Genomic DNA, 22,428 nt, shown 5'->3' with positions numbered 1-22,428 from the left:
CTGGGGTTCGGTTTGGACACGTTCTGGAATACCTACGGCCCGGGAGTTAGGTTACGATTGCGCCCCATACATGCCCTAACTAAGACTTTGTTTTAATATTATTAGTGAATAATCATAATATTTTCTGTAGTGTTTGCTCTGTGCTCGTGTAATTTTTCATGCATCCATGTAATACACCTTTTAGTTTTTGTTACGCACACAAAGTTATGCTCTTACTGTAGGCATGGCAGCTCGCGAGGCTACCCGTCCTATGTGCTCAACAGGGGTAATGACTTGGTTTAAAGGCATGCCAAGTATCGGCAAAGAAGGCATCATGGTTCGGAATGCTTGGTCCGTGCTGGTAGTTGGTACTTTATTGGTCATAAGGTCCACCGAAAATGGCCTTCATGGCAGGCGAAATGACTCTTGTGACATATCTGTTCAGTCGGACATCTGCGTCATAGCTATAGTTTACTTTTTTCGCAGTGAGAATGATAAGTATGCTCATCAAAACGGATTCGGAAAATTTTGCTAGTAATTTGCATTTATGTTTATCGCCTGTGTTTCAACACCCACGACCTTGGCTTACGCATTTTGTCAAGTTGTTGGGTAGATGATTAATTACGGCTTAACGTCTCTACGAGTTCGGTGTCATTAGAGACAATGAGGGGGGATTAATTGAAAATGGAGAATTTGGGGAGGGGGATTATATTTGTGGGGCGAATATACCGAAGAAACATACCGCATCGCAACAACGTCCGCCTCGTTCCCACACCATCGAGAAATCCAGGTGCGGCCCCGCCGGTAGTCGAACTGTGGTCTCCTTGGCGGGACGCGAGCGCGACCGCGTGGCCGCTATTCTTCTCCACGCAGGAGTGAAACGATACAAACAGCTTTATTGGCTATTTGAAGACTTGTGTAATCGTCATTCCATCGCCACTAGAGGTCAGAGTTTAAATGAATCAAAAATTTCTGAACACTTGTAAACACAAGATGGGTTGATGACGCGCATCCCAGCAGAGCTGCGTCTTGGGCAGTCACCAACCAGCACGCCCAAGTTAGTGCCTTCCTTGTCCATTCGCTTCTTCCGAGCCAGCGAGTCTGGCAACATCTTATATATATTTTTTTTCTTTATCGCGGCGATCTTATAATCGCAAATGAGAGCACTCGCATTCAAAGCTTCGCGACTAAACAATCGCGCGATCGCTTGCCAGGTCCGTGCGGCCTCATGCATGTTGCATGCGCCGCGGTAATCTCCTCGTCTGCATGCAGCATCGCGTGGGGGAGGAGACGGCGACATTGCCACCCCCTCCCCTCTGCCCCTCGTCGTTGTTTGGACTGAGAGGTGCCGGCGCTGGCGGCAGTCCTTGGGGCTGATCTTTTGACTCTCGCCCTCTGCTTCGGCTGCGCAGGACTTCCTTTATCTCCACAGTGACAACAATCAGACACCATCCTATTGCTCATACTTGCAGGCCACGCTTGCAGTACGACATTGGACATTATGTAAAAAAATGTATAAACCCACAAGCATTTACAATTTGAGTAAATTGAGCTCCAAGTTGAATATACAATGGCCGGTATTGTGGCAGCGGGTTGAATGTTTGACCTCTGTGGCACAGAAACATGACACGTTGGTTCAATAATTTTTGCTTAGTAGTGTGTGTCATGTTAAATACTCAGCTATTTCAATGACATATTTTTTTTACGTTTGTTAGTTAACTGTTTCGGGTGTAACACCGTCGATTATAATTGATATTTAATTCGTAAGAAAATGCTGCAAAATAAACAAATAAAAAAAAGCCTTTTCCCGTTACATATTCACTCGGAATGTTTTTCCTGTTAAATTTTATGCTTTAATGGGAGTGAAACAAGTACTTTCAGTATTTAATAAAAATATTAAGGTGTCGAAATATGGTGCTTGAAAACAAATGCTTAGATTAAGTTAGTCAAAATATCATGAAATAAAATATGTGTGATACATTTATTTTTATCATTTTTATTCCTTAAAATATTTTGGAGTCATCTACCATAAAAAAAATAAAACTTTCAAAATGTAGCAACTCATGATTGTCTAACATAGTAATAGAAGGAAAACTAGAAGGCAAGAAATTGATATGTGTGTGTGTGTATATATATATTAAAATATGAGGGAGATTGTATGCTATGCTTGTCACAGGGAAGAACAATTTATCGCAGTATAGGCGGTCATGTAAGGAAGCGTTGATCTGGTCCTGAGATCTCTGACAACACCAATATGGTTACCACCTTAATTTCTGTAAAGGGTTTCATGGACTTCCGCATAGCTTCATAGCTTAATGTGATATTTTTACGTGTGGATAAACAGATCTGTAAATGAGTGCCCAATTAATTAAATACAGTTTTATTTCTTAATATCTTAACTATTCGTTTAGTTATGATTTAACTCTCTCTCTCTCTACCAATGTATCACTCTTTCAGTAGGTCCGCAACTCACCCTCCCCATTGGAGCTGGTCTCGACAGTGTCTCTCCCTACTGCTCGTCTCTCACCGCGCACTTCTGTCTCCACACACTGCCTCGCACTGCTCCCTCGTCCGCCGCGCACACAACACAACACAGTCCCGGATGCTCCGGTCCCCGATGCATCAACCTCCGCATACGAAGTCTTCTCGTCACCCGATTATCGCTCGCAAGGAGTCACTCACCCTCTACACTTAACTGCTCTTGCAGATCAGTCTATCCGTTTATATACCTGCCAAGTGCTGCTCTGGGAAGGTCTCGTAGCCCTCCGAAGTGTCGCGACACATAAACATTTTTTTTTGCAAACTAATTTTGTCTAAATTTTTATAATACATCATTATTTTCCCTGCTACAATGTGGTGACGATACTGTGAGGACTTAAGTTATGTTCAGCATGTTGGTACTGCTCGCTTCACGAGTTAGAACCCAGCACCCAGCTGGTAATATTAAAAACCCTTTATAAGAAATCAATAGAAAAATATATATATTTGTAAATTCTTTCTTAACAATTTATCACTACAAGGTTTTAAGCAAACTAAAAAAAAAAAAAAAACGCAGAGTTAACTTCAACAGACTGTGTGTGATTGGGCTGCAGAATGAATCAACGATTAAAAATTCTAACAGCAATTTAAATTTTACCAACTCCGACGCAATCGAAAATTCTCTACAAAACACAATAAATGGCAGTGATCTGTAAAGCTCAAACTACTTGTTTGCCACTGAGTAATATTGAAAAAAAAAAAAAAACTAAATTGCCATGATAAAATATGATTCCTAAGTTATTCAGTATAATTAAAATTTCTTCTCAGCTAATTAATACTGGCGTCTTTTGATTAAGAAATACATCAATAGAGAATTGAAATGTTTTCATAAAATTGCAATTTAAATTACTTTCCTGCTGGAAACGAAATCCTTTAATTTTACTCTCAAATGTCTTTATAGCCATTGAACAGATTTCAATTTAAACTTGGGAGTCCCGTAGCTACTGAAATGGCCGTACTTAAATTTTATTTTAAAAGTTCAGTACTTTCGACTGACAAATCGCTGTTTCGCCATCCCGTTCTCGAAGTTCTCTCAATTCAATTGCGCTGTGCACAAAAATCACATTACTGGCAACTCGGCGTGCGAATCCATTTGAAGCTTGAAACCACAGTCGTTACGAAGCATGCACCATCCGAATCATCCGACGCATCGGAAGTTCCACGCCCGAGGAACATAGTGGGGCATAAATGGTAGAAAAGTTGTAACTACAGATGAACTGCCTCACTGCATGTGGAAGTGGCCTAGCAATACTTAGGCCCTCCGATGTCCGTCGTAAACGAGCCCCGCAGTGAAGTACATAGCCGTGAGGGGTTAAGGGGGATGTCCTGGAAGTCCGGACCCCTCCCTCCCTTCAGGAATATAAAAAAAAATATGCGAAACCCGATTTAGAAAATAAGAGCCTTTTAACTACAAAAGGTTGCAAAGATATAATTTCGAAAATATTATTGTAATCCTATTATCCAAAACAAATATTTAAATTATAACAATCTAAACAGACCAAATTGCCGAAAAACAAAATTCTACCAAACAAAATTATACCAAAATACACTAACGCCAGTGCACCAGCCACAAGCTGTATCGGTAAATACGGAGCATGAGAACGCTATGCCACTGAACGGAAATCTAATTCATCAAAGACAAGTAGCACGGCTAGTATTTTCATAATATTAATCATAGGTACCACTTCTTCTTCTCTATGAATGTTTTATCATACATGATCAATACTTATTGATCTTCCGATTACTAGTTGAACGACTCAAAATGTTTTTTTCTAGAACGTGATAGTATTATTCGGGCAACTTTCACGAAACCCGAAGGTGGAAGGCACTGACAGGTACGCAAACCGTAAGCATTGAAGTTGCAGGTTCTTCACCTGGAGTTCTGCCTCTCTTCTTCCAAGTCACGACTGTGTGAGCCGCTGTAAGACTTAATTACACTAAAAGTGATGTCCTGCCATCGACCCGTTCCCGCGAGGTAGCGACTGGTAATCAGTTCCTCATAATCACCGCGACCACCTGGCTGCCCTCTGACCTGGTCCAGCGCAGCGCTCACCTGTCAGCTCCCTGCCAGTCCCCTTAAGGCCCCAGTTCGGACTGAACCGGAGCCTTCCCAACACACGATCAGTCTTGTGGTTGCTGTGTGACTGGTAGAGTAGCTGACCTGCCAGCAGGGTTAGAGACGGTGCGCTAGGTAGAGGTGCGTGATGCAGCCTCGGACCTGGACTCGATCCGCGCGCTCTTCAACGAGAAGGAGAAGGAGCTGTGTGTGGTGGTGACTAAAGTGGAGGAGCTGACCTGCCAGCAGGGTTAGAGACGGTGCGCTAGGTAGAGGTGCGTGATGCAGCCTCGGACCTGGACTCGATCCGCTCGCTCTTCAACGAGAAGGAGAAGGAGCTGTGTGTGGTGGTGACTAAAGTGGAGGAGCTGACCTGCCAGCAGGGTTAGAGACGGTGCGCTAGGTAGAGGTGCGTGTTGCAGCCTCGGACCTGGACTCGATCCGCGCGCTCTTCAACGATAAGGAGAAGGATCTGTGTGTGGTGGTGACTAAAGTGGAGGAGCTGACCTGCCAGCAGGGTTAGAGACGGTGCGCTAGGTAGAGATGCGTGATGCAGCCTCGGACCTGGACTCGATCCGCGCGCTCTTCAACGATAAGGAGAAGGAGCTGTGTGTGGTGGTGACTAAAGTGGAGGAGCTGACCTGCCAGCAGGGTTAGAGACGATGCGCTAGGTAGAGGTGCGTGTTGCAGCCTCGGACCTGGACTCGATCCGCGCGCTCTTCAACGAGAAGGAGAAGGATCTGTGTGTGGTGGTGACTAAAGTGGAGGAGCTGACCTGCCAGCAGGGTTAGAGACGATGCGCTAGGTAGAGGTGCGTGTTGCAGCCTCGGACCTGGACTCGATCCGCGCGCTCTTCAACGAGAAGGAGAAGGATCTGTGTGTGGTGGTGACTAAAGTGGAGGAGCTGACCTGCCAGCAGGGTTAGAGACGGTGCGCTAGGTAGAGATGCGTGTTGCAGCCTCGGACCTGGACTCGATCCGCGCGCTCTTCAACGATAAGGAGAAGGAGCTGTGTGTGGTGGTGACTAAAGTGGAGGAGCTGACCTGCCAGCAGGGTTAGAGACGGTGCGCTAGGTAGAGGTGCGTGTTGCAGCCTCGGACCTGGACTCGATCCGCGCGCTCTTCAACGAGAAGGAGAAGGAGCTGTGTGTGGTGGTGACTAAAGTGGAGGAGCTGACCTGCCAGCAGGGTTAGAGACGATGCGCTAGGTAGAGGTGCGTGTTGCAGCCTCGGACCTGGACTCGATCCGCGCGCTCTTCAACGAGAAGGAGAAGGATCTGTGTGTGGTGGTGACTGGTGGAGTAGCTGACCTGCCAGCAGGGTTAGAGACGGTGCGCTAGGTAGAGATGCCTGTTGCAGCCTCGGACCTGGACTCGATCCGCGCGCTCTTCAACGAGAAGGAGAAGGAGCTGTGTGTGGTGGTGACTGGTGGAGTAGCTGACCTGCCAGCAGGGTTAGAGACGGTGCGCTAGGTAGAGATGCGTGTTGCAGCCTCGGACCTGGAATCGATCCGCGCGCTCTTCAACGAGAAGGAGAAGGAGCTGTGTGTGGTGGTGACTAAAGTGGAGGAGCTGACCTGCCAGCAGGGTTAGAGACGATGCGCTAGGTAGAGGTGCGTGATGCAGCCTCGGACCTGGACTCGATCCGCGCGCTCTTCAACGAGAAGGAGAAGGAGCTGTGTGTGGTGGTGACTAAAGTGGAGTAGCTGACCTGCCAGCAGGGTTAGAGACGGTGCGCTAGGTAGAGATGCGTGATGCAGCCTCGGACCTGGACTCGATCCGCGCGCTCTTCAACGAGAAGGAGAAGGAGCTGTGTGTGGTGGTGACTAAAGTGGAGTAGCTGACCTGCCAGCAGGGTTAGAGACGGTGCGCTAGGTAGAGATGCGTGATGCAGCCTCGGACCGGGACTCGATCCGCACGCTCTTCAACGAGAAGGAGAAGGAGCTGTGTGTGGTGGTGACTAAGGTTGGAGTAGCTGACCTGCCAGCAGGGTTAGAGACGGTGCGCTAGGTAGAGATGCGTGATGCAGCCTCGGACCTGGACTCGATCCGCGCGCTCTTCAACGAGAAGGAGAAGGATCTGTGTGTGGTGGTGACTGGTGGAGTAGCTGACCTGCCAGCAGGGTTAGAGACGGTGCGCTAGGTAGAGATGCGTGATGCAGCCTCGGACCTGGACTCGATCCGCGCGCTCTTCAACGAGAAGGAGAAGGATCTGTGTGTGGTGGTGACTGGTGGAGTAGCTGACCTGCCAGCAGGGTTAGAGACGGTGCGCTAGGTAGAGATGCCTGTTGCAGCCTCGGACCTGGACTCGATACGCGCGCTCTTCAACGAGAAGGAGAAGGAGCTGTGTGTGGTGGTGACTGGTGGAGTAGCTGACCTGCCAGCAGGGTTAGAGACGGTGCGCTAGGTAGAGATGCGTGTTGCAGCCTTGGACCTGGACTCGATCCGCGCGCTCTTCAACGAGAAGGAGAAGGAGCTGTGTGTGGTGGTGACTAAAGTGGAGGAGCTGACCTGCCAGCAGGGTTAGAGACGATGCGCTAGGTAGAGGTGCGTGATGCAGCCTCGGACCTGGACTCGATACGCGCGCTCTTCAACGAGAAGGAGAAGGAGCTGTGTGTGGTGGTGACTAGAGTGGAGGAGCTGACCTGCCAGCAGGGTTAGAGACGGTGCGCTAGGTAGAGATGCGTGATGCAGCCTCGGACCTGGACTCGATTCGCGCGCTCTTCAACGAGAAGGAGAAGGAGCTGTGTGTGGTGGTGACTAAGGTTGGAGTAGCTGACCTGCCAGCAGGGTTAGAGACGGTGCGCTAGGTAGAGATGCGTGATGCAGCCTCGGACCTGGACTCGATCCGCGCGCTCTTCAACGAGAAGGAGAAGGAGCTGTGTGTGGTGGTGACTAAGGTTGGAGTAGCTGACCTGCCAGCAGGGTTAGAGACGATGCGCTAGGTAGAGATGCGTGATGCAGTTTCGGACCTGGACTCGATCCGCGCGCTCTTCAACGAGAAGGAGAAGGATCTGTGTGTGGTGGTGACTGGTGGAGTAGCTGACCTGCCAGCAGGGTTAGAGACGGTGCGCTAGGTAGAGATGCCTTTTGCAGCCTCGGACCTGGACTCGATCCGCGCGCTCTTCAACGATAAGGAGAAGGAGCTGTGTGTGGTGGTGACTAAAGTGGAGGAGCTGACCTGCCAGCAGGGTTAGAGACGATGCGCTAGGTAGAGGTGCGTGATGCAGCCTCGGACCTGGACTCGATCCGCGCGCTCTTCAACGAGAAGGAGAAGGAGCTGTGTGTGGTGGTGACTAAAGTGGAGGAGCTGACCTGCCAGCAGGGTTAGAGACGATGCGCTAGGTAGAGGTGCGTGATGCAGCCTCGGACCTGGACTCGATCCGCGCGCTCTTCAACGAGAAGGAGAAGGAGCTGTGTGTGGTGGTGACTAAAGTGGAGTAGCTGACCTGCCAGCAGGGTTAGAGACGGTGCGCTAGGTAGAGATGCGTGATGCAGCCTCGGACCTGGACTCGATCCGCGCGCTCTTCAACGAGAAGGAGAAGGAGCTGTGTGTGGTGGTGACTAAAGTGGAGTAGCTGACCTGCCAGCAGGGTTAGAGACGGTGCGCTAGGTAGAGATGCGTGATGCAGCCTCGGACCTGGACTCGATCCGCACGCTCTTCAACGAGAAGGAGAAGGAGCTGTGTGTGGTGGTGACTAAGGTTGGAGTAGCTGACCTGCCAGCAGGGTTAGAGACGGTGCGCTAGGTAGAGATGCGTGATGCAGCCTCGGACCTGGACTCGATCCGCGCGCTCTTCAACGAGAAGGAGAAGGATCTGTGTGTGGTGGTGACTGGTGGAGTAGCTGACCTGCCAGCAGGGTTAGAGACGGTGCGCTAGGTAGAGATGCGTGATGCAGCCTCGGACCTGGACTCGATCCGCGCGCTCTTCAACGAGAAGGAGAAGGATCTGTGTGTGGTGGTGACTGGTGGAGTAGCTGACCTGCCAGCAGGGTTAGAGACGGTGCGCTAGGTAGAGATGCCTGTTGCAGCCTCGGACCTGGACTCGATACGCGCGCTCTTCAACGAGAAGGAGAAGGAGCTGTGTGTGGTGGTGACTGGTGGAGTAGCTGACCTGCCAGCAGGGTTAGAGACGGTGCGCTAGGTAGAGATGCGTGTTGCAGCCTTGGACCTGGACTCGATCCGCGCGCTCTTCAACGAGAAGGAGAAGGAGCTGTGTGTGGTGGTGACTAAAGTGGAGGAGCTGACCTGCCAGCAGGGTTAGAGACGATGCGCTAGGTAGAGGTGCGTGTTGCAGCCTCGGACCTGGACTCGATCCGCGCGCTCTTCAACGAGAAGGAGAAGGATCTGTGTGTGGTGGTGACTGGTGGAGGAGCTGACCTGCCAGCAGGGTTAGAGACGGTGCGCTAGGTAGAGATGCGTGATGCAGCCTCGGACCTGGACTCGATCCGCGCGCTCTTCAACGAGAAGGAGAAGGAGCTGTGTGTGGTGGTGACTAAGGTTGGAGTAGCTGACCCGCCAGCAGGGTTAGAGACGATGCGCTAGGTAGAGGTGCGTGTTGCAGCCTCGGACCTGGACTCGATCCGCGCGCTCTTCAACGAGAAGGAGAAGGAGCTGTGTGTGGTGGTGACTAAAGTGGAGATGCTGACCTGCCAGCAGGGTTAGAGACGGTGCGCTAGGTAGAGGTGCGTGTTGCAGCCTCGGACCTGGACTCGATCCGCGCGCTCTTCAACGAGAAGGAGAAGGATCTGTGTGTGGTGGTTACTGGTGGAGTAGCTGACCTGCCAGCAGGGTTAGAGACGGTGCGCTAGGTAGAGATGCCTGTTGCAGCCTCGGACCTGGAATCGATCCGCGCGCTCTTCAACGAGAAGGAGAAGGAGCTGTGTGTGGTGGTGACTAAAGTGGAGGAGCTGACCTGCCAGCAGGGTTAGAGACGGTGCGCTAGGTAGAGGTGCGTGTTGCAGCCTCGGACCTGGACTCGATCCGCGCGCTCTTCAACGAGAAGGAGAAGGAGCTGTGTGTGGCGGTGGCCAAGGTGGAGGAGCTGACCTGCCAGCAGGGTTAGAGACGGTGCGCTAGGTAGAGGTGCGTGTTGCAGCCTCGGACCTGGACTCGATCCGCGCGCTCTTCAACGAGAAGGAGAAGGAGCTGTGCGTGGCGGTGGCCAAGGTGGAGGAGCTGACCTGCCAGCAGGGTTAGAGACGGTGCGCTAGGTAGAGATGCCTGTTGCAGCCTCGGACCTGGACTCGATCCGCGCGCTCTTCAACGAGAAGGAGAAGGAGCTGTGTGTGGTGGTGACTAAAGTGGAGGAGCTGACCTGCCAGCAGGGTTAGAGACGGTGCGCTAGGTAGAGGTGCGTGTTGCAGCCTCGGACCTGGACTCGATCCGCGCGCTCTTCAACGAGAAGGAGAAGGAGCTGTGCGTGGCGGTGGCCAAGGTGGAGGAGCTGACCTGCCAGCAGGGTTAGAGACGGTGCGCTAGGTAGAGGTGCGTGTTGCAGCCTCGGACCTGGACTCGATCCGCGCGCTCTTCAACGAGAAGGAGAAGGATCTGTGTGTGGTGGTGACTGGTGGAGGAGCTGACCTGCCAGCAGGGTTAGAGACGGTGCGCTAGGTAGAGATGCGTGATGCAGCCTCGGACCTGGACTCGATCCGCGCGCTCTTCAACGAGAAGGAGAAGGAGCTGTGTGTGGTGGTGACTAAGGTTGGAGTAGCTGACCCGCCAGCAGGGTTAGAGACGATGCGCTAGGTAGAGGTGCGTGTTGCAGCCTCGGACCTGGACTCGATCCGCGCGCTCTTCAACGAGAAGGAGAAGGAGCTGTGTGTGGTGGTGACTAAAGTGGAGGAGCTGACCTGCCAGCAGGGTTAGAGACGGTGCGCTAGGTAGAGGTGCGTGTTGCAGCCTCGGACCTGGACTCGATCCGCGCGCTCTTCAACGAGAAGGAGAAGGATCTGTGTGTGGTGGTTACTGGTGGAGTAGCTGACCTGCCAGCAGGGTTAGAGACGGTGCGCTAGGTAGAGATGCCTGTTGCAGCCTCGGACCTGGACTCGATCCGCGCGCTCTTCAACGAGAAGGAGAAGGAGCTGTGCGTGGCGGTGGCCAAGGTGGAGGAGCTGACCTGCCAGCAGGGTTAGAGACGGTGCGCTAGGTAGAGGTGCGTGTTGCAGCCTCGGACCTGGACTCGATCCGCGCGCTCTTCAACGAGAAGGAGAAGGAGCTGTGCGTGGCGGTGGCCAAGGTGGAGGAGCTGACCCGCCAGCTCGAGGAGCTGCGCAGAGGGCGCGGCGTGAGGGACCAGCAGGCGGCGCCGTCGCCCGCCTCCTTGGAGCTGGACAAGCTGCGCCGGGAGCTCGTGGTGAGTGCAACCGATACCAACTGACTTGATGCAAGCTTTGGGACATACGCCATTGCTTAGCACACAGGGGCGCAACAACAGGGGGGGGGCAAGGGTATTCCCCCCCCCCCCCCGTCCGAAACCTTGAAGTGGGGGCAAACGGGGGCAAAGAAAGTGCTGTGTAATCAATTTTTAGATAATAAAACTGCTTAAATAGCACCATTTTCCACCTTGAAATACAAATTTTCCCGGGGGAGGACCCCCGGACCCCCCGCTTCAATAAGGGGGATTGATGATTCTTTATAAAAAGGTATATTGCCCCCCCCCCCCCCCTTTTGCAAATTTAGTTGTTGTGCCCCTGTTAGCACATGTATGTCTGTAGAAGAAAACTACAAAAAAACACAAATTAAGCAAAAAAAATTGCTGTTGTCAGGATTAACGCCACACAATACTCCACAACAGGAATATGGTCAACAGACAAAGAAAAACAAAGAAAAATGGACTAACAGAACGAAAAAAAAAAAAAAAAAACCACAAATGATGACAGCACAAGCGTATGTCCCAAAAGGCTTACATCAAGTCATTCACTCCCATTGCATAAATCTTTCAAAGACAATATCAACTAACTTGCGCAAAAGGCAAAAATAGTTCAATTGCAAATAATTAAATCTCTTTCCGGTCTTTCACTAGAATGACTCGCAAAGCGACTGTACCTGCATAAAATCAACTGCGCAGGCCAAATAAATTAGGTTCTGTTTGTCACACAATCAACAGGTATCATCTGAGGTGGTTTACTAACTAAAATAATAGAACCAGAGAATGGTAGGCATCATACTGTACCATATACCATTTGTTTTGACATGAATTTAGATAACAATATCAGTTTGGCGCAAACAATAAAAATTCAATAAAATTTTATTAAGTACCAAAACACATTAAGCGTTCCGGGAACTGAAAAGATAATATGTTAACATGAGTTTTCTTTAATTTGCCAAATTAAAAAAAATAAAATAAAGTCTACTCGCGGTGACTAGCAGTAGTGTGTGTCCGTCTACCGTAAATTAGTTTCGCTCACTTGCAAAGTAATAAAAAAGAAAGCCTTAAATGAAAAAAATCTTGATATTTTTCTGTTCGTAGCCCAAATTAATTTCAGTTTTTGCTGCTTGCTACAAGCCGCTCCCGTGCGACACTTTCGCCACGCTAGCACACGCCCTATCTGCATGTAAATTATTGCCAAGAGTTGGTAACAGTTTGGAAAGTACTTCTTACCAAACTTTGTAAAGTTAATCTCCGCACACCTAGGTGCAACGAGTCATGTAACAGCTTCCTCCGCGAACTTAAGCGAATAAGTTCACTCACAAAATAACAGCAGAGAAGTCGCACACTGATTACTTCTCCAGACTTCGCGATCTCGTTGCTGTTCATTTACTTACGACTGAAAACGTTAAATCAAAATTCGATTGGCGAGTTACTTAAGAGCATAACTACACGTATGCGAGCCCTAAACAAAAGTGAACAACATTTTGAAAAAAAAAAAAACTAAGCGTGTGTCTCTCAGTACACGTGATAGAAGTTATATTAAACTTCTTTAGCAAGTCCAACCTCGACTAGAAGTATATCGTAAGGGGTCAAACAGCATAGAAAGAAAAATAGAGAAAGAAGACGATTTTCTAAAAAATAAAAAAAAAAGTAACACAGCGCGGGGTTTTATGTTAATTTACTAAGGATAGACAGTTTCGGCAGTGAACTTAATTACGGTGAGCTCGAAGCGACAAAAAGTAGCTTCAACATGGTCCTGTTCGATACGCACCTACGTTGTTGGACGTAGTAAAAGTGCAGACGAAATGCTCAGGGCCTGAAACATGATCGGATGAGTCTTGATGGACGCCGCAGACAGGCGGTGTGACCCAGTTCCAGATCGCTGTGAGGCTCCGCTCACAAAACCAGGAAGATAGGCCCTTATTGTGTTTGGAAATGAGCGAACTGTGCTGTATTTATAACCAACCTAGCAACCTAAAAGTCGTTGACGTTTTGAAAGTAAATGTTGGCCACCTTGATTTTTTTTCTTTGTGGTCGTTCGTTGCTGGGAATATTCACAATGGATGATTAAGATTTATCTATCTTGCAATGCGGAACAACCAAAACACTATGTTAAAATGCTTTATATTTTGTTTCAAAAATTAAAAACTTCATAGCCGCAAAGTATGAGTGTTGAAAACCATAACATCAGTTTCAATTAAAAAAAAAAAAACCTACTCACGTGCACACATGTGAACATGACAGCCATGCTTATTTCATTGCTACCGTGATCATTCAACACTGTCAAAAATTATTCCAAAGTATAATATTTTCCCATTATACTCAATTCGGCACTCCATTAATACACAATTCCATAAATTATGATCTAAGAAGGTTTGTGAAATTACTTTTTATTTTATTTAAGTTATCATGTTTTAAAAAATTTCATTGTTTTCATTATTTTTAAAAGTTAATTGTTCATGTTGTTATTTCTCAACCGCACAGGTTTCCTAGCAGCCATATTCCGCCCGCGCAGTTGGCCCCCTGGCCCGCTCGCAACTCCAGACCCCCGCGGCCTGAGCCCGGGCGGTCACCGCGCCCCGTGCCGCGACACACTAATCAAATGCTATAAATCGTACAGATACTCAAAGTACGCGGTACCAAGTACCACCGTTAACCTAAATTATAGCGTGGCAAGGCATAGTAAAACACATACATGAGCTTTACTTAGTATATGACAATTTTAAGGGTTTTACAAAAAAGTAGAGATTCATGAACGTCTCTGGACAGGAGATTCTTATGTCCGCCAACTCTTAAAAGTTCTCATAAAACAAAGCAAGTGTAAATAAAATGTGAAATTAAAACAAATGGCTAAACTTAAAACTATCCTTTTGAATCTTAAAAAAATTAACAAAACATATTATGTAAACGAATAATGTCAGAACAAGGATTTTACGCTGAACAAAATATTAATACAAAAGGGAGGCGGTAACATATCGTCTCACCCTGTGGCTCTACGACCCACGGCAACGTCCGTCGTGTTTCCCACCAGCGAACCTCTCTGGGTTTCCACCCCGCGAGGAATGGAGTCTGGATTGCCATGTTGGGAGGAGAGTTGTTCTGGTCACTCACTAAACAGCTCCACTTAAGGCTCGGCCGTGTACGTAATGTTCATTATTAATTTTCGCTATTCCTGTAAATTTATCTTGATATACTTTTTTTTTTTAAGTTTTCGTCCGAAATTTTCCCCCCAGATAATTTATTTAGTGTTATCCATCTCTTTCAATGCTAACCTCTTGAGCCAAAAGGCACTTAAGTTAACATATGCTCCTCCAAAAATACCACTCGTTAATGACCATACAGTGTCAGTGTCTGAAAAGAGAGGGGTTTTGTGACAGCAACTCTCGCAGTTTAACTGAGTCACATCTGTCTCTGCCGACACAAGACTTTTGCATGTCCACATGCTGCTCTGGTGTTTCATAATATAAATCACTTAAATCTAAATATTCACCACAGATGTGCATAAATATCATTGCCAGAGTCTATATTTTGCCGAAACACTGTCTGAAAAGCTTCTCCCATTTGTGACCTCTACACTGGTTTTTTATTCTTCATTAAGTAGTATTTGCTTCATGGTTTGGTCTGACCATATTCCACTACAGTGCTTCTTGGAGTCTGTTATTGTGAAGTTCCCTTAGTGTGAAATCGTGAAGTTCAGATTGGTCCATTATTTTTTCTAATTTTAACATTTCTTGAAGGTAGTGGTGCACACTTTTCGGATTTAAGTAATAGTCCGCTGTGTGGAATAATTGTAGTGCTTTTTTGAGCGGAGTCAAGGTGGAGTTTCCAGTTGCCTATATTTTATCATAAAAAAGTATTGAACCCATTATTTTGCAGTGGGTCCTATACCTTCGAGCTTGTACAAGGCTTGTTTAAATTTTGCAGCAACAACCTTCATACAGGCATTATTGGCCCTGGCTGTGAGTACTATGGTTCGATTACAAGTCATCAGTCAGTTGAAAAAGGTTTCACCAATGACAGTTAAAAGTGTCAATATACAGTAAAATAAAGTATGTATAAAAAACTTCATTTAAATTATTTTATCAAGTTGAGAGAAAATTTCCATGTTCAAGCAAGCTGTAGCTCACTTAACTTTCGTACCACAGAAAAGGTTTAGGAATTTAAATTTTAGGAAATTTTATATTATATTATTTTATTGGAAAAATCTCTCACATTTTTGTAAACTTAGAAAAATAATTTTTTTTTTTTAAAAAATCATAAAATTGTGTGGTTTTTCGGTTGCCATAAGTTTTCCCGTCGTCTACCATGTTGAATAACTTGGTGTTTTCACTGCAAGGCAAACCCACTTTTTTTTTTTACCTACCCTCTGGACTATAAGACATTAGAAAGTCATTTCCTTTTCCATGGATCAACTACTTTTTACACTGTGTAAACTAGTAAAATTGAGCTCAACAACATTAACACTGGCTGTGTTTAAACTTGCCAGCTAATAAGAATAGATAAGTTTTGGAAAATTGTTTACGAAACATGGTAAAATAGGTTCTGTAAATGATATATGCAATTGGGAATTTTTATTTGATACAATTTTTTTGGACATTAGTCATTGCAGTATTGCACTAATTGTCAAGAAAAAAATTCTAAAATGCAAACTGAGAAATAAAAATGAAAACATAAACCCACAGAGAACAAGCCTAAGTCAACTATGTCAAACAGATAAACTTAACGATATACCTAAACAGGTATTATGGACAACACAATGACGACAGCACAGACGAACACATTCAAACTTAAATATCATACAGCACAATAATTCTGTGGAAGGTATTTAGTCATGAAAAAAAAATATATCATAGACGAATACAGTAGGCTTACAATGACACAACAATTGAAACAATAACAGTTATTGCAGGCAGGTAACAATACCTGGGCAATGCAGCAAATATAAAAACACAATGATGAAGATAAACATGTATTATGGGGCAACACAACAACAACAGCGACGAACACAGTAAGTTCCCTATATGACAAAACATTTGCGACGTTTTGGGAACTTGCATCTGTTCCTGTCATCAGGTTCTGAATTCTTGTGATGTCTGATATTTAAGTAGTTAATGTGTTTGTCCGTGCTGTCGTAGTCATGTTGTCCATAATGCCTGTTTATGTACATTGTTGGTTTATCTGTTCAACGTAGCTGATTTGGGCTTGTTCCCTGTGGGTTTATGTTTTCATTTTTACTTATTAATTTGCGTTCTTGAATTTTTTTTTCCCTTGTCAAACAGTGCAAAACTGCAATGGCGTGTGTCCAAGAAATGGTATTAAATGGTAAAGCAGGTTGGGTTGTGTTGGTGGTGAGTGAGTGACTGACCAGCGGTGTGCGGCAGGACACAGCTGTGTGCTCTGCTGCAGTGCCGCAACAAGCTCAACGAGCAGCAGAATGCGCGGCTGTCACAGCAGCGCGAGGTGCTGTCGCAGAAGCAAGAGGAGATGTCCAGCATCGACAGGAGGATATCCGAGCTGCAGGACCGGCTGCACAGGAAGCGACTCCTCAACCAGCAGCTGGCCAACCAGATCAATGCTGCCAGCAACAAGGCTGCGGTGCTGGCCAATCAGCAAGCTCCTCTCAGGTACACAACAGACACTCACATTGCTAGAGTGAAAGCTCAGGTGTGGTTTTTTTTTATATTCATTCAAAGAATTGAACATTTCTGTAGCAATCTTCCTGTCATAATAATTGCTAGCATTAAAACATGTCTGTATTTATTACATAGATTTGTGATTGGTGTTTCAATAATTTTAAGTATTCAGTTTTATAAAATCAAAATGGTAGGTTTTTCTGTCTATGTTTATTTAAACTAATATATTTTACGTGGCAATTTATCACAAGATGAAACTTACAATGGGAAAAATTCTCTTGATATGAAATTTGACTGTGCCTTACATGTTTTTAATCCATTAAATATTGATTTATAAGTTCATCGTGAGTGTTTTAATAAAGTCCACGCAATTATTTTACATATAACTGAAAATTACTGACAAGGAAAAAAATACTTTCAATAGTTTTGGTAACAAGAATTGGGAGCATAACAAATCATGTTTACTTTTTTTTATTTATAATTTTTAGTTTAGTTTATTGCATCGATATTTTTTTTTGTGTTTACAGGTTTGTACAAAGATATTGGTCACATCACGTAATAAAATCATAATAATACAATGGTAGGTAGGAAATTAAATACACATATAAACAAATATTTCTCCTAATCTTCAATTATCAGAATTTACCACCGGTGGGAGTGTAGCCTAACAGCTTTTCTACATGTAAAAAATGTAAAAAAAGGGAAGAAGGGGGGGGGGGGGGGTAACGAGAGACAAATACCCTAAAAAAAATTTAGAAATACATGTTTGTAATTTTTTTTATTCGAGTAATTTTTTTTTTAATGTTTGGCTTCACTTTTGTTATTTTCAGATTTTGATTAATAAATATTTTAAAAATAAGACTACACAGGCTAATTTGTTTGTATAACCAAGCTGTGGTAGGTTCTAACTTCCAGTGAGTGCTAGTGATACAATTAGTGATATAAAAAAATTTTAATTTAAAATAGTCACCTGATGTTTTATAAATTGCAGTTTTTGTGAAGCATTTTACAGGTGATACATAATTCTTAAATAGTGGAAGTTCTGTAAGAACTAAATGGTGAGTGAGGATGATCCTTAACTGATATTTCATTGCACTGAAGATCATAATCGTGATCACATCAATTCATCAAAGGGAAATTTGGCTTAACTTAAAAAACTTACAAATAACTAGTTATAAAAAAACTAACTTTTTGTCTTTCCATGCTGGCTTTGAGATTTATTTTATGATTTCATAATAACTGTTAGCATTAATTTATGTATCACATAATTGTAAGTTAGTGAGTGTTTGATGCTCCCTGAAACACACGGCTCCACACTTCAGGTCGGCTGCGTCCGCGACGACCATCCAGCAGCAGGGGAAGGGCAAGCTGCCGAGGCCACTCACGAGCGGCAACATCGCAGCCGTGGAGCCGTACCACCACGTGCCTCTGGGGGAGAACGAGAAGCTACGGCACGGCAACAACGTGGTCCAGTCGTACCCGGGGAAGCCCGAGGACCTGCACGCCAAGCTGATTGGAGGAGGCCACAACGGCGACGCCCCCTCCCAGCTGCTGGGCCAGGACGAGGCCTTCCTCCCGGAGTTCGGCGGCAGCAAGTCCGACCCCAAGTACCAGACCCTGCCCTACAACACCAAGTTCACCGTCAACTTCGTCTCCAAGGTCGGCGGCGGCGACAAGCAGGATGATGCCACGAGGAACGGCGAGGCCAACCAGGTGGTCAAGAACAACATTAACATCTTGAATAACAATAACAACAATAATAACAACAACAACAACAACAACCCAAGCCAGCACCTGATGACCGTACACAGCATCCCGATACCTGCGCTGTCCGGTGCCAACAAGGGCCTGGCGACTCCCCTCTCGAACCAAGGGCAGCATCACGCAGAGTACCAGCAGCTCCCTCAGCCCAAGATACCAGCGTCTCATGTGCTGAGCCACCTCGCGCCCAGGTGCGGTAGTTGTGTGTGTGCTGTTTCTGTGTAGTCTTGAGTCTGATAAGATACTTGACAAAAACCTTGGTTTTACTGATACTCTGATTTTATTGAATTTTCTTAAATATAGGCTATGTTATAGGAAAAAAAATTTGTTATATAATTTTACTGGTTTTTTCATGCTAGACTGAGATGATATTAAAGCCGGGAAATACAGTCGCCCCTGGAAGTGACCAGTGTTCCTGCATGTGCAGTGTGCGGGTGTTTGGCTCGTCACACCCGGCCTACGTGAGCCCGGTCCTGCAGCCGGGACTGACGAGGGGACAGCCGGTGGGCGGGTCTTCCTCGACGACCTCCTCCACCTCGTCGCTGGCCACCAATAGCAGCAGCTCTTCCGGGGGACCGCAGGTGAGGCGAGCGCTCGAGCTGACCTCTCCTTTCCCCCCACCCCCTGGTTGTTGGGTGGTTTCAACTTCTCTGATGTTGCTTCTGGGGCGGACATTTACAATTATTAGCTATTGTCTTCAAAGAGGGGGGAAAAATAACTGTGGTGATTCTGTTATAAATGATTTTTTACTAATTTTATATCAGAAGCTTTGTAAGTGCTCTTATAATTTTTTTATAGCCAACAATATATTCAAAAAATTTATCTAATGACATTTTTTAAAATTATCTTTTGTTTTACTTAAAGGGAAATGATGAATTTAAATATGAAATTAACTTTTGCATAAATTTTTTATTAGAAATGTATATAAGATCAGTGGTGAATTCTGAAGTTCAGGGAGAGTTCAGTATTTTTTTTTTCCAGCTTTCTCAGACAAAAAGTTATTTTATCCAGTGTAAGTTGCAGTTATAAAAGGATAGGTTAGCCTTACAGCCCTCCCCATTTCCCACCTCATGGATCCACCATACCATGTATTGTTAGTGTTTTCATTTGCTTGGTGGGCAGTTTCAAATGTGTGATTGTATGTAATATTCTGTTTAATAAACTACTTTGGCTTTCAGGTTTGAGTGACATCGAAGTGGTAGATTATATACTGAAATTCACTCTGCATTGCATCATGATTGAAAACACAACTGAAAGCCAATATAGTTTATTAGTCAATACTAGTGAAAGCCTGCAGTCTACTTCAATATTCGGTTTAGTTTATCAGTATTGGAATCAAAGGAAAGATTTGCATGTGCATAAATGTAAGGGCTTTGTTAGTTGTATTAGTTTTCTTTGCCTTACCTGAGCAATGATGTACCGGTACTGTATGTAGAAAATGATAGAATGTAGTTTGCTTTTGAATGGCTTGGTATTGAGTGTCCATGACCCATGGACATGCAAGATGTATGATTACAAGTAGTGTGGTGTAGATGGCGATGGTAGTTGCTTGTGGCTTGACGCCGGGTTTGGTGCTGTGTGATCGTAGGCTGGCGTTGCTACCGGTGGCTCTGCGACGCTGCATGTGCCAGCCTCCGTAAAGGGCAGTAAGCCCCTGGGTTATGGTGTTCTTCCCCCCACCCCACTAACTCAGGCCAATCAGGTAAATTTGCAGAGTGATGAGCATTCACTAGAGGATGTGTAGATTCCCAAATGCAGTGTTTGAAAACAAAAGTGTTTAATGACACCTAATAAAAGTAATTTGTGTTACTTCATGTACAATAACATTTTTTAAATAATATTTATATCTATTAATTACTGTTTTTTTTAAAACAACTACAATTGATTATTGTGGGGATAGTTCTTAAAAAGATAGAAGTTTTTATTGTTTATACAAGAACATAAGTTTGTAATGAGAATAAGGAACAGTGTGGAATAAACCATAGATTTCATTTCCCTACTACAGAGTGCAATCAAGAGCCAATTGTTTCAGGAGTTTTTCTTGTTAAACTTAAGCTTGCTGGTGGTATCAGTTGTAGTATAGCTGTACCAAGGAATTGTTGAGATTGTTGGCTTACATTTAAAGTATCTGCTTGTGATTGTGAGAGGCATTATTGCTTCTTATTCATTGTGCATCAACAGAAACCTGTGAGTAGCGTTGCTCCGACGTCTGTCCAACACCAGAAGCCTTCCCCCATTTATCAAACATCATCTACCAAGATACATCCTGTGCAGCCTCAGACTCTGAGCTCCACTTCACAGGTGAGATACAAAAGTATTAAGTAGAGTAGTGTGTACTAGGTGTGTCCGGAAAATAAGTACCGTTTCATTCTACCTCACCGCAGCGGTAGTGTCACAATTCCGCACATGCGCACACGTGTCTCTGGTTCATTGCCTATCCACTGAAGTCATAAGAGCTGGATTGTGTTGTGTTTACATTTGTTAGTGAGCATTCAAAATGTTTAAGACAATTTCCGATCCCGCCACTGTGAAGTTCGTTCTGTAATACGGTTTTGGAATGCAGATAATGTTAAGCCAGCTGAAATTCATTTTCAACTTGATTTATGGTGAATTTTTGGTGATTTATGGTGGAAAAAATTGGTGAAAAAAAGAAGAAAAATAAAACTTTTTTTTTTTAGTAATTTATGGTGGAAAATAAATCTGCAGACTTCCACTTGTTCCTGAACTTGAAGCATTCATTAGGAGGAAGGCACTTTGACAGCAATGACAACGCAAAAATCTGTGTTCAGCACTGGCTCTCTTCACTAGCGACATCTTTTTTTTAAAGAAGGTGTAGACAAATTATTTTCCTGCTATGACAAATGTCTGAAAAATGGTGGTTACTATGTAGAAAAATAGTTTAACAAATGCTCTTTCATGTAAAAATCAATTTCCTGTTAAAAAAACATTTTTTATGTGAGTTTTCCCAAAAAGGTATTTACTTTACGGACACACCTCGTTTAAGTGCTCATAAACAGTATGCTACTGATTAAATAATGAATAATTACTTTTGAGGTGCCGAAATTTTACTTTAGGTAGAAAAATTGCCAGGGCTTGTGATTATTACATCTTTGCATTGCTATTACAGGAGAACCTGACTAACCCGGATGTCCAAAAAACCCTAACGAGTATTGTAAAAAAAAAATTATAATGTTAGTAAATAAAGACTTTTTCTACAGATGATATATCGCTATACTTAGTAGGTACATTACTCGAATTTACTTGCCAGCGGGCGAGTTAATTGTACTGACCCCACCTGCTGTTGCTACGCAGCAAACTGGTGACTCAAACCACTCCTTCCCCTTTCTGCACTTTGCCCTTGACAATGATATAGCGACAATGATATAGCCCTGCAATCTCGATATTGTTCACGTGTTGTCCTAGTGTCACTGTCGAGGTACAGTATCGTTGTGTTGTTTCATTTGCGTGTTGTTTGCAATGGTGATGAAACGTAAAAACATTGGTGCGACTTTTGAAAAATTGTTGGAAGTATGGACAAGATTTTATTACTTCTGTCACGTATGCAGAACTATTACAATATGATTTAACGGTCATCGTGAAGGCACTGACCAGACACAATATCGTGCTGATTCTACCCCAACCTGATTCTAGTGACCCCTGAGACAGGTTGCCCTCATCACACCTGGGGAATTCATTGTTTGCCATCACTGACTTGTCATTATGTTTCTTTAAATTTTATTAGCCAAAAAAATTTCTCTATCCTTGAGTTCTGTCTTGGGCAGCAGGCTGCTTTGATGATTAATTCCTCCCAAGTGCTGGGACTTTGAAACTAACGCACCTATTTCTGTTTGGCCATGAGGGTGACAAAACCTTAAGTAAATTTATTCATGCCTTAGGGCATTGTATCCATTAGGTAAACAATCTTTGTAACAAGGACGTGTAAAGGCAACAGGAATTCAACATAATATCTAGCTTGAATAAGTGTTTGCTTCTGACCACGTGGCAGAAACCTCTAAATATCAGGTTTGTGGGATGCCTTAAGAACCCACAGGTTAGACCAGTGTATGCTGCTCAGAGTGAATTAAGTAATT

General features: G+C 45.0%; 1 protein-coding gene across 2 annotated transcripts in view; it reads left to right on the top strand.

Annotated features, from left to right (window-relative positions):
• LOC134527916 (apoptosis-stimulating of p53 protein 1) overlaps positions 1 to 22,428 on the top strand; it is a 1,064,179-nt gene that overhangs the window by 1,007,555 nt on the left and 34,196 nt on the right. For both annotated transcript variants that reach the window (XM_063360949.1, XM_063360948.1), the window contains 6 exons: positions 10,738 to 10,925; positions 16,350 to 16,567; positions 17,899 to 18,528; positions 18,765 to 18,918; positions 19,926 to 20,039; positions 20,519 to 20,638. In XM_063360949.1, coding sequence (XP_063217019.1) covers positions 10,738 to 10,925; positions 16,350 to 16,567; positions 17,899 to 18,528; positions 18,765 to 18,918; positions 19,926 to 20,039; positions 20,519 to 20,638 — 1,424 coding nt within the window. The remainder of the gene's footprint in view (positions 1 to 10,737; positions 10,926 to 16,349; positions 16,568 to 17,898; positions 18,529 to 18,764; positions 18,919 to 19,925; positions 20,040 to 20,518; positions 20,639 to 22,428) is intronic.

Source organism: Bacillus rossius, chromosome 1 (genome assembly GCF_032445375.1).
Source record: "Bacillus rossius redtenbacheri isolate Brsri chromosome 1, Brsri_v3, whole genome shotgun sequence".
NCBI lineage: Eukaryota > Metazoa > Arthropoda > Insecta > Phasmatodea > Bacillidae > Bacillus > Bacillus rossius.
This window is presented reverse-complemented; position numbering and strand designations above follow the sequence as displayed.